Raw genomic sequence first — 13,933 nt, forward strand, 5'->3', positions numbered from 1 at the left:
GGAGAAATATATCTTTACTTGCTGACTATCGCAAACTAACCATTCTTTGTATACGAGACCAATCGGAAGTCGCCTTTTAATACTCTATCTGAAACATGTGACAGTTAATTTGTATAGAACCATGTTATATACCCGAATGACTACCCGCTATTGTAAATACACATGTATACACGTTCTTAGTTTCGCATCGATCGCATGTATTTAAACCCTTATGTAGACATGTGGACCATAAGCGGACTATTTGTATCACGTGTTTTGGTTGCTGGGGCTTTCCTCAATGACGTCATTTTCTCCAACGTGGAATCCCCTACCTGTTCCCGATGTAAATACGACCACGTTGGTAAAATCATGTCACCAATACAAACCTATATAAAGGCCCTGGGACAGGTATGGGTATTACAGGATAATAAACCTCTACAATATCACCATGGGTCTGTGGCTGTCAACATTATACGACACACTCTCGTCCGCATTTGGGGAGGAAGATCCCTCCAAGATAATAATGCTTGGTCTTGATAATGCAGGTAAGCTATTTTTTGTATTCGAGAGATCGATAAAATTCGTAAAAAATACTGCCGAATACAACGAGTTCAAATCTAGATTCAACGGATAGACATAGATCGTGTACCTATTGACATCACATTTTCTGTTACAGGAAAGACAACAATTTTGTATAAACTGAAGGTGAACGAAGTGGTATCCTCTATCCCGACCTTGGGTTTTAATGTGGAGACCGTGACCCCCTGTAAGGGTGTGACCTTTACTGTATGGGACGTGGGCGGTCAGGACCGCATCCGGCAGCTGTGGAAACACTACTATAGTGGCACCGAAGGTAAATATTTTAAATACACTACGTACCGTCTTTCAGATAAACAAGAGTTGTCTCTCTTTTTACTATAAGCTGTCTCACCACCATAAAGGAACTAGAATATCTATCTACTATATATATTTATATATATATATAATAAAACTCAACGACCTTCCTCTAGTACTTTCGCCATTTCATGATGGTTCTTCTGAAATGAAATGAAATGGCGAAAGTACTGGAGGAAGGTCGTTGAGTTTTAATTTTTATATATACAACTATACATGGACACGGTACTTTTTTCTTTGTTTTTATATGCATAACGTTAGAGATCGATCGCAGATTTGTTTTAGTTTTGTTTAACAAAACTAAAACAAATCTGTGATCGATCTAACGTTTTCCCAGCTGCCGCTGTTCAGATGTTTATTCAATAAACAATAAACATCTCCTGAAGAACAGCGGCAGCTGGGGAAACGTGAGAGATCGTCGCAGTTTTGTTTTAGTTTTGGTTTTTCTTTTTAAATTCCATCACAAGGATATTCAACATTTATTTATTATATATATATATTAGGTCTTTTTTGTACCAGACTTGATTAACACTATGTATATTACCTTCCAGGTCTGGTCTACGTGGTTGACAGTTCCGACACACACAGAATAGCTGAAGCCAAGGAAGAACTGTTTGGGATCTTGAACAGTGCGGAAATGCCTGCCAGTTGTCCGATAGTGGTCATAGCCAACAAACGAGACATGCCTAGTAAGTGTTTAGGATATCAAACCCTTTTGATGACCCCGCAATGTGAAGACCACTTGAAACAATTACCAATTTGTAACCCATAAAAACAGTAATTGTGTTTATGTTAATTTAAAGACTGATTCAAAGCAATGTAAAATTTCGCAGAGATGTAACGGTTTTCTTTCTTTTTCAGATGCAATGAAACCATCCGCAATAATTGATGCGATGGATTTGCGTTCCTTGCGAAACCGGAAATGGCATATACAGGCCTGTTGTGCTCCTTCAGGGGAGGGTATTTATGAGGCTGTGACTGAACTCGGTAGACTTGTAAAGGAATTCAAGAGACAACATACATAATGAACGGGATGTTGGCAATCTGTGTTAACTAGTCAATGGAACGTGTCGTGGACGGACATATTCCCACAAGTCTGTGCGACAATAAGGGACACAACTCCCTGCGTACGACAAAGACACGGCTCACGGCAAGACAAGTTCGCGTATGCAGGACTCCGTGAATTACAGCCTCACATGGATGACAGAGAAGCTATAGGAGGCGAACAGAAAAAGTTTACGTTACGTACAGATTGTAGCGTGCGAGTGGAAAGGTGCAATTTGTTTTTCAAAGTTGACTTTTGTTACTCATTCTTTTGTAGTACCATTATTATAAATAAACGCGATGCAATATAATCTAATGTGCCATGTGCTATTCATACAGAACAATATTATATTACGGAATAATGCAAAAGGAATATTATTTATTTGTATGGAGACTGGTAAAGATCACAAGGAATAATACCTAAATCATACTTGAACATATCTAAACAAAATAACATGTACCAAATAATAGACCAACCAACTCACATTACAAATACATCTGCCTACATACTTGATCTAATTTTTGTTGATAAACCACATTTTGTTGTAAATCACGGAGTTAATTCCCCGCTCTGCGATCTCGATCATTGTAGTACACTATAAGTACAAAGTACCCCGACAATAGCCATACGAAAGAACTACATGGGGTTATAAAACAGCGGATATTGCAGATCTGAATGATGCTTTTATCTCTGCACACATCGACATATTTTTTTTTTTTTTTTTTTTTTTTTTTTTTTGTTTATTTGATCAACTAGATGACATCATTACAAACGTAAATAAATTTATTATTGACACCTGTAAATCATTCATTATAAGTCAAAAAAAAGTTACGATCCGTCCTCGTGATAAACCTTGGCTTACAAACGAAGTCAGGAAAGCATTTCGATGTAGAGACAGGTTTTTAAAGCTATTTCAGCGTGCCAAAAAAATTACGAAAAGTTAAGATATCAAGTGGCCCGAAGAGAAGCAAATCGTCTTAAACGAGAAGCATTAAAATTGATACAATGAAACAACATTAACTAAACTCACTAACAGCAACACAAACAAAAGATTCTGGTCTATCACCAAATCAATTCTCGGGAAAACTCACTTAATTCCTCCTTTAAACGAAAACAACATTTTGATTAATGACGATAACGAAAAAGCAGAATTATTTGATAAATACTTCTCTGACCAGTGTACAATTCATGACAACGTTGGAAAACCAGTACTACCTTCTAATGATGAAAATGTTGAAATTCCTCGTATCACCAATATCGAAACTAATTCAGAAGTGTGCGTAATATTTTTAAATACTTGAACACAAATAAATCATCTGGTCCTGACGGCAGAGGGAATTTTATATTGAAACATTGTTCAGAATCACTGTATCAAATCTGGTCTCATATTTTTCATGTTTTCCTTAGATCGGGTTGCTTTCCAACCATATGGAAAACAGCTCAGGTGTATCCACAAGAAAGGCACCAAACAAGATGTGACAAATTGCCGTCCTCTATCACTCTTATCAAATATCTCAAAATGTCTCGAAGAAATAGACTATAAACGCATTTATAACTTTCTCGAGGTAAACAATCTTCTGATTAAGGTTTAAAAAAAAAGATTCTACAATTAACCAGTTGTTAAAGATTACTCACAAATTTACAAAAGTATTGATGACGGAAAAGATGTATGTTCCGTCTTTTTAGACGTTTCCAAGGCGTTTGATAAGGTATGGCATAAAGATCTTATATATAAAGTAGAGAATATTGGTATTAAAGGAAATCTACTTAATTGGCTTAAAAGCTATCTTACAAATGGAAATCAAACTGTTTTAGATGGTCAATCATCAGAACGTAGGTATACCAACTCAGGTGTCCCACAGGGCTCTATACTTGGCCCTTTACTATTTTTTAAAACGTTAATGACATTAATGTAGGGATTCTTTCTGACATCAATTTATTTGCAGACGACACTTCTCTCCCTCAGAAATTAATAACCCAGACTGTATTAATAAGTTAAATACTGATCTTTCTTCTCTCTGAAATTGGGCAAAGCGTTGGTTAGTAAGTTTTAATACAACGAACTGAACTTGTCATATTCACCAAAACGCGCACTCTAAACAACCCTGATCTTCAGCTCAATAATATCACGATCAATCAACACACACAAACATCTTGTCTTATCATTATCTGGAAACCTAAGCTGGCATGTGCATATATCTGATATTGTAGCAAAGGCTAATAAAATATACAAAAAAAAATACAGTCATTATCGTACATAATACCACGTGTCGGTCTTGAAAAGCTATATAAATCTATGGTAAGATCTATCCTGGAGTATGGTTGCATACTATTTGCTAACTGCAATCAGCATGAATTCGACCTTATTGAAAGTGTCCAGCGACGGGCTGCTCTAATTTAATCTGTACATGGGGGTATAAGGTAACACCAGCCAAGCTCAGTTAAAAGTTTTGTATATGCTACTAAGTGATAGAAGGAAGTAATTTAGACTTAAAATGTTATTTAAAATTAAACATGATCTCGTTCCTCCATATTTGAAATCGCTCTGTCCACTTCTTTCACATTGCACTCCAAACTACAATTTCAGAAATTCTAATACACTACTTCCAGTTCCTTCCAAAAAATATTCTATCACCAATTTTTCTTTCCAAAAGCTATTAGAGACTGGAACAATCTTCCCGAACACATAAGGAATAAACCCACTCTTAACTCTTTTTCACAAGCACTATTAAAACTTTCGACTCCAAAATCAAATCCACTAAATACGTATTGGCATGGAAAAGGTAAAATCAATCATTGTAGATTAAGAATGGGCCTCAGTGCCCTCAACAAGCATAGATTTTCTTACAAATTGACACCAAATAAATATTGTGATTGATATGTAGACTCTCCTGGGAATAAAAAACACTTCTTTTTATTATGTCCTAGATTTATAATCCCACGTACAAAACTAATTCAAAATACTTTTACAGAGCTGGCTCCAAATGTCAATCCTGACCTTATCATTAATCTCATACCTGATATCTTAGTCACAATTTTATTACATGGCTCTGAAGATAATACCGATTCATCAAACAAAATTATTTTCTATTCCGTTTTCGAATATATCATCGACTCCAAAAGATTCTAGATAATTATTTCTTTACACTCCAATCCCCCTCCCCTCTGCATTTGCATCGCTATCTCCCTCTCTTTCGCCTGTCTCTCTCTCTCTCTCTGTCTGTCTCACTTTCTTCTCTCTCTATTTCTTTCTCCCTCTTCCCTCTCTCTTTTTTTGTCACAAAATGTTTGTGTGAGTGAGAGTGTGTGCGTTATTCTAATGTATTGTCATGTATATATTGTATTGTCATATGTGTCAAGGAGAGCATCTAGTGGCCCTTGGGCTGTGTGCAATCCTCGCTTTAAAGAAATAATGAATTAGAACACCTCAATCAAATGCGGATGCAGTCACAAAAGATTGATGGCGATAAGATGTATTATAGCTATGTTGCAGCCCACTTAAAAAAGAATGCACTTGCCAGTTTCTTAAATTTCATAGTATTAAAGTGATGAGAGTCGAATTATACATGTAACAACTTTGTTTTCAAAGTGCGTTGAATTGTATCGTATTACGTAAAATAAAATCTTTAAACAAATCATTGTGCGTTGAACGTGAACCATATAACGCTCTTTCAAATGATTTTTCAAAGTGCGCTTTCCCAAAGTGGGTTGTAACCAATAACCAGTCCAACTTGGTTAGCCAAGAATGTTCAGTACGATATTCTGCCCAAAACCCTTGGTGGATCTCGCATCAAAAGTTAAGTTCTTGTTTTCTAATTCCAATCGGATGCGGTAAGGTTCAGCCGACCAAAGAAAACGCGCTTTCTACATGTCAACAACAGAAATGCTGGCATTGACCAGTGAGGCGAAGTCAAGAAGGTTTACAGTATGTTTACTATTTTCACATACTCAGAGCAGCTAAGTCAAGTGCATGCAGTTAGATACGTTGTTCTCCAAACAAATAGGAACGATAATTATTTTTCACAAAGTTAAACAAAATATACACGTTTTTAGGTCACCTGAGACGAAGTCTCAAGTGACCTATTCTAATCGCCTTTTGTCCGTCGTCGTGCGTCGTGCGTCGTATGTCCGTAAACAATTTACATTTTCGACTTCTTCTCCAAAACTGCTGAAGCAATTTCAATGAAATTTTGCACAAACCTTCTAAGGCATAAGGCCAATCAAAATTGTGAATAATATGGTCTCCACCCCCCATGGGACTGTGGGAGGGGCCAAAAGGGGTAAAATTGAGTAAAATTTCAAAAATCTTCTTCTCTACTCACAGATGTGGTAGAATCAAATACTCTTCATAGATAGAAAGGTCTTAAGGTCCTTTACAAAAATTGTGAATTATATGACCCTGGGGTCTCTAGTTTCCCCCTGGGGAGGGGGTTAAGTTTACTATACTTTATATTGAGAAAACACTTTTTTGCGCATTATTTGGTCATTTGTAATAGGAAATGAGTCAAATGTTGTCAGAATTATCAGTATGAGATGGCCATTTAATCCTATTAACAAATTTTCTATGACTGACCCCCAGGGGCCTTAGGGGCGGGGTCAAAAGGGGTCAAATAGGCTAAAACTTCAAAAATCTTCTTCTGAAATTCTGGAAATGGTAGAATCAAATACTTTTCATAAATAGAAAGGTCTTAAGGTCCTTTACAAAAATTGTGAATTATATGACTCTGGGGTCTAACGTTTCCCCCTGGGGAGGGGGTCAAGTTTTCTATAGTTTATATAGGGAAAACACATTTATGAGCATTTTCTGTTCAATTTTCATTGGAAACAAGTCAAACTTGGTTAAAATTATTAGCCTGAGATAGCATTTTAATATCATATCCACATTGGTTCTGGCCGACCCCCTGGGGGCAGAGGGGCGGGGCTAAAAAAGGGTCAAATAGGCTAAAACTTCAAAAATCTTCTTCTGAAATTCTGGAAATGGTAGAAACAAATACTTTTCATAAATAGAAAGGTCTTAAGGTCCTTTACAAAAATTGTGAATTATATGACCCTGGGGTCTCACATTTCCCCCTGGGGAGGGGGTCAAGTTTACTATAGTTTATATAGGGAAAACACATTTATGAGCATTTTTTGTTCAATTTTCATTTGAAACGAGTCAAACTTGGTTAGAATTATTAGCCTGAGATAGCATTTTAATATCATATCCATATTGGTCCAGGCCGACCCCCTGGGGGCAGAGGGGCGGGGCTAAAAAAGGTCAAATAGGCTAAAACTTCAAAAATATTCTTTTAAAATTCTGGAAATGGTATAATCAAATACACTTTATAGATAAAAAGGTCTTAAAGTTTGTTTATAAAAATTGTAAATTATATGACCCTGGGATCTCCTGTTTCCCCTAGGGGAGGGGGTCAAGTTTACTATAGTTTATATAGGAAAACACATTAAAGAGCATTTTTTGCTGAATTTTCATAGGAAATGAGTCAAACTTGGTTAGAATTATTAGCCTGAGATAGCATTTTAATATCATATCCACATTGGTCCTGGCTGACCCCCTGGGGGTAGAGGGGCGGGGCTAAAATAGGGTCAAATAGGCTAAAACTTCAAAAATCTTCTAAAATTCTGGATATAGTAGAATCAAATAATTATAGATGGAAAGGTCTTCAGGTGTTTTATAAAAACTGTGAATTATATGACCTTGGGGTCTTACGTTACCCCCTGGAGAGGGGTCAAGTTTACTTTAGTTTATATAGGAAAAACATATTTGTGAACATTATTTGCCCAATTTTCATAGGAAATTAGTCAAACTTGATTAGAATTATTAGCCTAAGATATAGCATTTTAACATCCATATCCGTCCTCATTATGTATTCTAACTCAGGTGACAGTTAAGGCCCATGGGCCTCTTGTTTTCTATTTCGTGTCAAAATCGGACACACTGAAGCACGAGACACAAAAACTAATAAACAAATATCTCACAAATACGTCAATTTTTGGAATTTTTAAATCAGTCGCATCAAACATGTTACTTTTCAAGGCGCGCTGTCATTCACTCAATCCATAGATCAATGATACGAGGGTTTTTTTCAAATAACTGATCCAGCAGGAATTGATGTGAGATCCGCAAAGGGTTTCGGGGAGTGTATCGTACAGAATACCTTTGTTAGAACCAGTTACGGCAGACTTCATGGCACACAGGAAACGGAATGATAAATGTTGATAAATGTGGTAAATATTGAAATCAAGACTTTTTCAGGCACTTTCATCTATTAATCAACATCTCAGTTCCGTGATTTCGATTTCCATTACATCTGATACGAAAACTAAATTATGGAAGAAGTCGATGAGTTTCAAAACGGAATGGAAAAAGTGACAACTGGAATTTTGAAAACGCCTAAATCGCTCAGTTTCGTTATTTAATACATAAGTTTGATGTGTTAATATCGCAATAAGAAAATCGATTTTGTAAAGAAAAGTGTGCATCTCTGTTTTGTCCAGCCAAGATTGGAGCCTCAACGACATCAATATGTCCGCCCTATAGTGTCATCACTTAGCGTACAGCGGTCGCGAGGTGCATACTTACGAACTTTTTCATTATGAATTGTCCTTCAGTTCGTGCACCAAACAATACATCAAATGTAACGTAGTATAGGCAACTCTCACACTCACGAAAACACAAACACTTGTTAAATTGTTCGTCTTTATCAACCTTTAATCAAAAATGCCAGATCTGCCGACGTACGAAGGAAATAGCTTAATCTACCCTGTCAATTATCTTGTCTCTAAAATGTTATTTTTGTTTTTTATGTCAAGATCTTGTCTTTCATCAACACGCAATCCTGTACCAACTGACCTCCTCGTGATATCAGTCCGCTCCATAGCGTTACGATATCACCGGTACCCTAAATTACGGTTATAGAAACTATAAGACAATTTAAGTTTTTTTATGATGCAGTTATTTATTATCTTCATCTAAGTGTTATGATCAGCATCAGAAGCCTATCAACATTAATGAAGGTCCCTCACAGGAGGACAGTGGGGCACACACGAATTCAAACTCATTAACAATAAAATGTGACAAGGTGAATCGAAATATCTACATATTGTTACTTTGTCAATTCTAATTAGTATGTTAATAATTAAATGAAGGATAAAAACGTTTGCATGCGTGAGTGACCACAATCCCATTACACAGACAAACAGATGACATCGGGCGGACACGACAGTAACACTAATTAATTTCCATTAGTTTCAGCGTGATGGTTTTTTTATGTATAAATGTTAACTTTTTGAAATTGACATGTTCACGCTATGGTGACGTTTCTGCTGTAGAGTACTTGACAGACTGTATATGGTGCCTATGGGTGGCGTTTTGTAGCCTGGGTGGACAGTTGATAGTATCGGGCGCTGTACACTGTACTACCTGTGTTCGTACCAGGTCTAATAGGCGCCATGCGTTATAAAGGTGCATTAAACATCGAATATTGTTTTTAAAATACGGAGACATTTACAAGTTCGTTAACATCTTTACTTAAACAAAATCTCATTCTCGATCAGTGTTTTCCTGAGACACAGTGAGTATTATTTACGTTTTTGTTTACAAAATAAAGATTCACATTGATTTACATATCTGCTTCTACAGCTAGATCCATGCAATTTTATCATCGAATTAAATACAGTGTAATGCGGTATAATAGTGATACCTATATTTAACAGACTTCATTTGGTATGCCCTTGCCTACACATTGGGCCGATAACACTGTGTCTAGACGTAATCAATTTCCGTCATCAGTTTTTTTCTAGTCTTACCATGTTTTCGATCCCTCTGATGACAGTTTTAAATAACATGCTATTCAAATTAAGGAGACATTTTTAATCGTGTGTATTCAGAATTTCGAATGATAATCTTTGTTTTAGGACATGCGTTAATTTAGAAATACAACCACATGAAGTTAATATTGATTAGTTTAGACAATACCTGAAGACCTTGTGTAATATCTCTTATCTGACCTTTCTTACTTATTTGACCTTGAGTTGACTATGCTTTTGAAACAGATGATCCCCAATAACAGATGCAATGGTAGGTCAAACTGTTACAAGGAAATCAGTAACATGTTGGGTGGTCTCGCCAATTAAATGTTTTAAATGTAAAAAAAAATCCACGATATTGCTTTCATTCCAATTAATCTCTAATAATGTAATCGACTTGCTAAAACTGTCTGGGACTTTTGCCAATATTCCAATCTGATCCCGGGTTTTAATGATAGTCTCAAACTTTGACTGCTTGGACATCGTCGCCACATGAATATCTTTACCAATCAATCGTATCTGTCCTTATATGCATTCTTCTCATCCTCAAATCTCTATCGAGCTAATTGTACACTCGTGACAAATATATCGAGCTAATTCTACACTCGTGACAAATCTCTAACGAGCTAATTTTACATTCGTGACAAATATCTAACGACCTAATTCTACACTCCTGACAAATCTCTAACGATCTAATTCTACACTCGTGACAAATATCTAACGGGTTAATTCTACACCTGTGACAAATTTCTAACGAGCTAATTCTACACTCGTGAAAAATATCTAACGAGCTAATTCTACACTCGTGACAAATCTCTAACGATCTAATTCTACACTCGTGACAAATCTCTAACGAGTTAATTCTACACTCGTGACAAATATCTGACGAGCTAATCCTACACTCGTGACAAATATCTAACGAGCTAATTCTACACTCGTGACAAATCTCTAACGACCTTATTCTCATTCGTGACAAATATCTATCGAGCTAATTCTACACTCGTGACAAATATCTAACGAGCTGATTCTACACTCGTGACAAATATCTAACGACCTTATTCTCATTCGTGACAAATATCTATCGAGCTAATTCTACACTCGTGACAAATCCCTAACGAGCTAATTCTACACTCGTGACAAATATCTAACGAGCTAATTCTACACTCGTGACAAATCTCTAACGAGCTAATTCTACACTCGTGACAAATATCTAACGAGCTAATCTACACTCGTGATAAATCTAACGAGCTAATTCTACTCTCGTAACAAATCTCTAACGAGCTAATTATATCGTAACAAATCTCTTCGAGCTAATTCATATTCGTATCTATCGAGCTAATTCTACACGCGTGACAAATCTCTAACGAGCTAATTCTACACTCGTGACAAATCTCTAACGAGCTAATTCTACACTCGTGGCAAATATCTCTTGAGTTAATTCTGAACTCGTGACAAATATCTAATGAGCTAATTCTACGCTCGTGACAAATATCTAACGAGTTAATTCTACACTCGTGACAAATCTCTAACGAGCTAATTCTACACTCGTGACAAATATCTAACGAGCTCGTGACAAATATCTAACGAGCTAATTCTACACTCGTGACAAATCTCTAACGAGTTAATTCTACACTCGTGACAAATCTCTAACGAGCTAATTCTACACTCGTGACAAATCTCTAACGATCTAATTCTACACTCGTGACAAATCTCTAACGATCTAATTCTACACTCGTGACAAATCTCTAACGAGTTAATTCTACACTCGTGACAAATATCTAACGAGCTAATTCTACACTCGTGACAAATCTCTAACGAGTTAATTCTACACTCGTGACAAATCTCTAACGATCTAATTCTACACTCGTGACAAATCTCTAACGATCTAATTCTATACTCGTGACATTTGTGGACAGATTTCTGTTTCCTCCTCTCCGTAACCTTGGCCTTTCCAATATATCTCATATCTTCATTTCCACATCCAATATATCTCATCTCTTCATTTCTACATCCAATATATCTTATCTCTTCATTTCTACATTCAATATATCTCATCTATTCATTTCTACATCCAATATATCTCATCTATTCATTTCCAAATCCAATGTATCTCATATCTTCATTTCCAAATTCAATACATCTATCTCTCATCTATTCATTTCCAAATCCAATGTATCTCATCTCTTCATTTTCCATTTCCCTTTGTGGACATCCAATACATCTCATTTCTTCTTTCTTCATTCAATGTATCTCATCTCTTCATTTCTACATCCAATGTATCTCATCTCTTCATTTCTACATCCAATATATCTCATTTCTTCATTTCTACCTCCAATATATCTCATCTCTTCATTTCTACATTCAATGTATCTCGTCTCTTCATTTATACATCCAATATATCTTATCTCTTCATTTCTACATCCAATATATCTCATCTATTCATTTCTACATCCAATATATCTCATCTATTCATTTCCAAATCCAATGTATCTCATCTCTTCATTTCCACATCCAATACATCTCATTTCTTCATTTCTACCCTCAATATATCTTATCTCTTCATTTCTACATCCAATATATCTCATCTATTCATTTCTACATCCAATATATCTCATCTATTCATTTCCAAATCCAATGTATCTCATATCTTCATTTCCAAATTCAATGTATCTCATCTCTTCATTTCCAAATCCAATGTATCTCGTCTCTTCATTTCCACATCCAATACATCTCATTTCTTCATTTTCTCATATATATCTTATCTCTTCATTTCTACATCCAATATATCTCATCTATTCATTTCTACATCCAATATATCTCATCTATTCATTTCCAAATCCAATGTATCTCATATCTTCATTTCCAAATTCAATGTATCTCATCTCTTCATTTCCAAATTCAATGTATCTCGTCTCTTCATTTCCACATCCAATACATCTCATTTCTTCATTTCTACATCCAATACATCTCATTTCTTCATTTCTACCTCCAATATATCTCATCTCTTCATTTCTACATCCAATGTATCTCATCTCTTCATTTCTTCATTTAAATAAACAGTATTCTCTTATATATATTACAGCATAATATTATTTCTAATCCATTATAAATACAACCTGATCCATTGATAGTAAATCATTTATACTGCATGTCACTTTCCATGTTGGTATTATAACACACTCAGCTCATAACTTTATTCTCATATTCTATACAAAATAAATAATAACAAAATAATTAAAGCATGTTTGCGGAGAACGAAAATTGAACGCAAACATCCAAGAACTCATCTTTAACTGGCTTGGTAGCATGTTTTAGTGTAAATTTGATATTCAAATTATGTTTCCATTTTGCTTTGACATCCATATGATGTTCTCTTCGAAAGTGTTTTCTTTTAAGCATTGTTCGTGATTTACTCCACGCCACACTATTTGTCAGTCTCTCTTGCACACTTTGCTGTTTTCTTTGGTGGTTGGTTGTAGGGAAGGCAGGTTAGAAGAATAGGTATGGTGAACTTTGACCTATTAACAACACCACTGTACTTAAAGGTCCATACAACCATGTGGAATTCGTCAGGCAAAAAATAGTGTCCATACAACCATGTGGAATTCGTCAGGCAAAAAATAGTGTCCATACAACCATGTGGAATTCGTCAGGCAAAAAATAGTGTCCATACAATCATGTGGAATTCGTCAGGCAAAAAATAGTCTGCTTAATTTTCTACGTATGGAGAATTGTAGAGAAAAAGCTTTCAAAGCTTTAACATAAAATGTGAAAATTGATCTTACATTTGACAGGACCTTCTAGAAGTATTTGGACATCGCTGAAATAAGATGATCAAGAGAAGTATGTCTTGTTGTCTTTTATTTGGTAAATATTTCTGTCACGTAATTAACTCGATATGGGCACCGTCAACCACAAATCAATTATAGACTTTGTCGATACGATTGTGAAACGTGATCTAAATAGTATAAAAATCTATTCATAATATTTATACGACCTTGATATTTGCAAATGTAAGAAACATTATACTTTAAATATCTGGCCTGTGCATGGTCTGTAACGAGACAGATTAAGTGACGATTGGTCGTGGCGTGTGGTCCTATACCTGGAGATATGGTCGTCCGCTGCACGCTGCAATGAGCATGTCGGGATTACGTACACTATAAATGATTCCATTGTTTTACAAGTTTACATAACTTTGGATTTTTT

The 13,933-nt window shown here is 35.7% G+C and overlaps 1 protein-coding gene across 1 annotated transcript; it reads left to right on the forward strand.

Moving 5' to 3' along the window:
* The first annotated feature begins 4 nt into the window (after window positions 1–4).
* Window positions 5–2,228, forward strand: LOC138319290 (ADP-ribosylation factor-like). Its single transcript, XM_069262335.1, has 4 exons — window positions 5–524; window positions 656–832; window positions 1,425–1,562; window positions 1,735–2,228. Exons 1-4 carry the CDS (start codon window positions 428–430, stop codon window positions 1,896–1,898), a joined length of 576 nt encoding a protein of 191 aa, XP_069118436.1. The 5' UTR covers window positions 5–427; the 3' UTR covers window positions 1,899–2,228.
* Window positions 2,229–13,933: the final 11,705 nt, after the last annotated feature.

This window comes from Argopecten irradians, chromosome 3 (assembly GCF_041381155.1).
Source record: "Argopecten irradians isolate NY chromosome 3, Ai_NY, whole genome shotgun sequence".
In the NCBI taxonomy this organism is placed as follows: domain Eukaryota; kingdom Metazoa; phylum Mollusca; class Bivalvia; order Pectinida; family Pectinidae; genus Argopecten; species Argopecten irradians.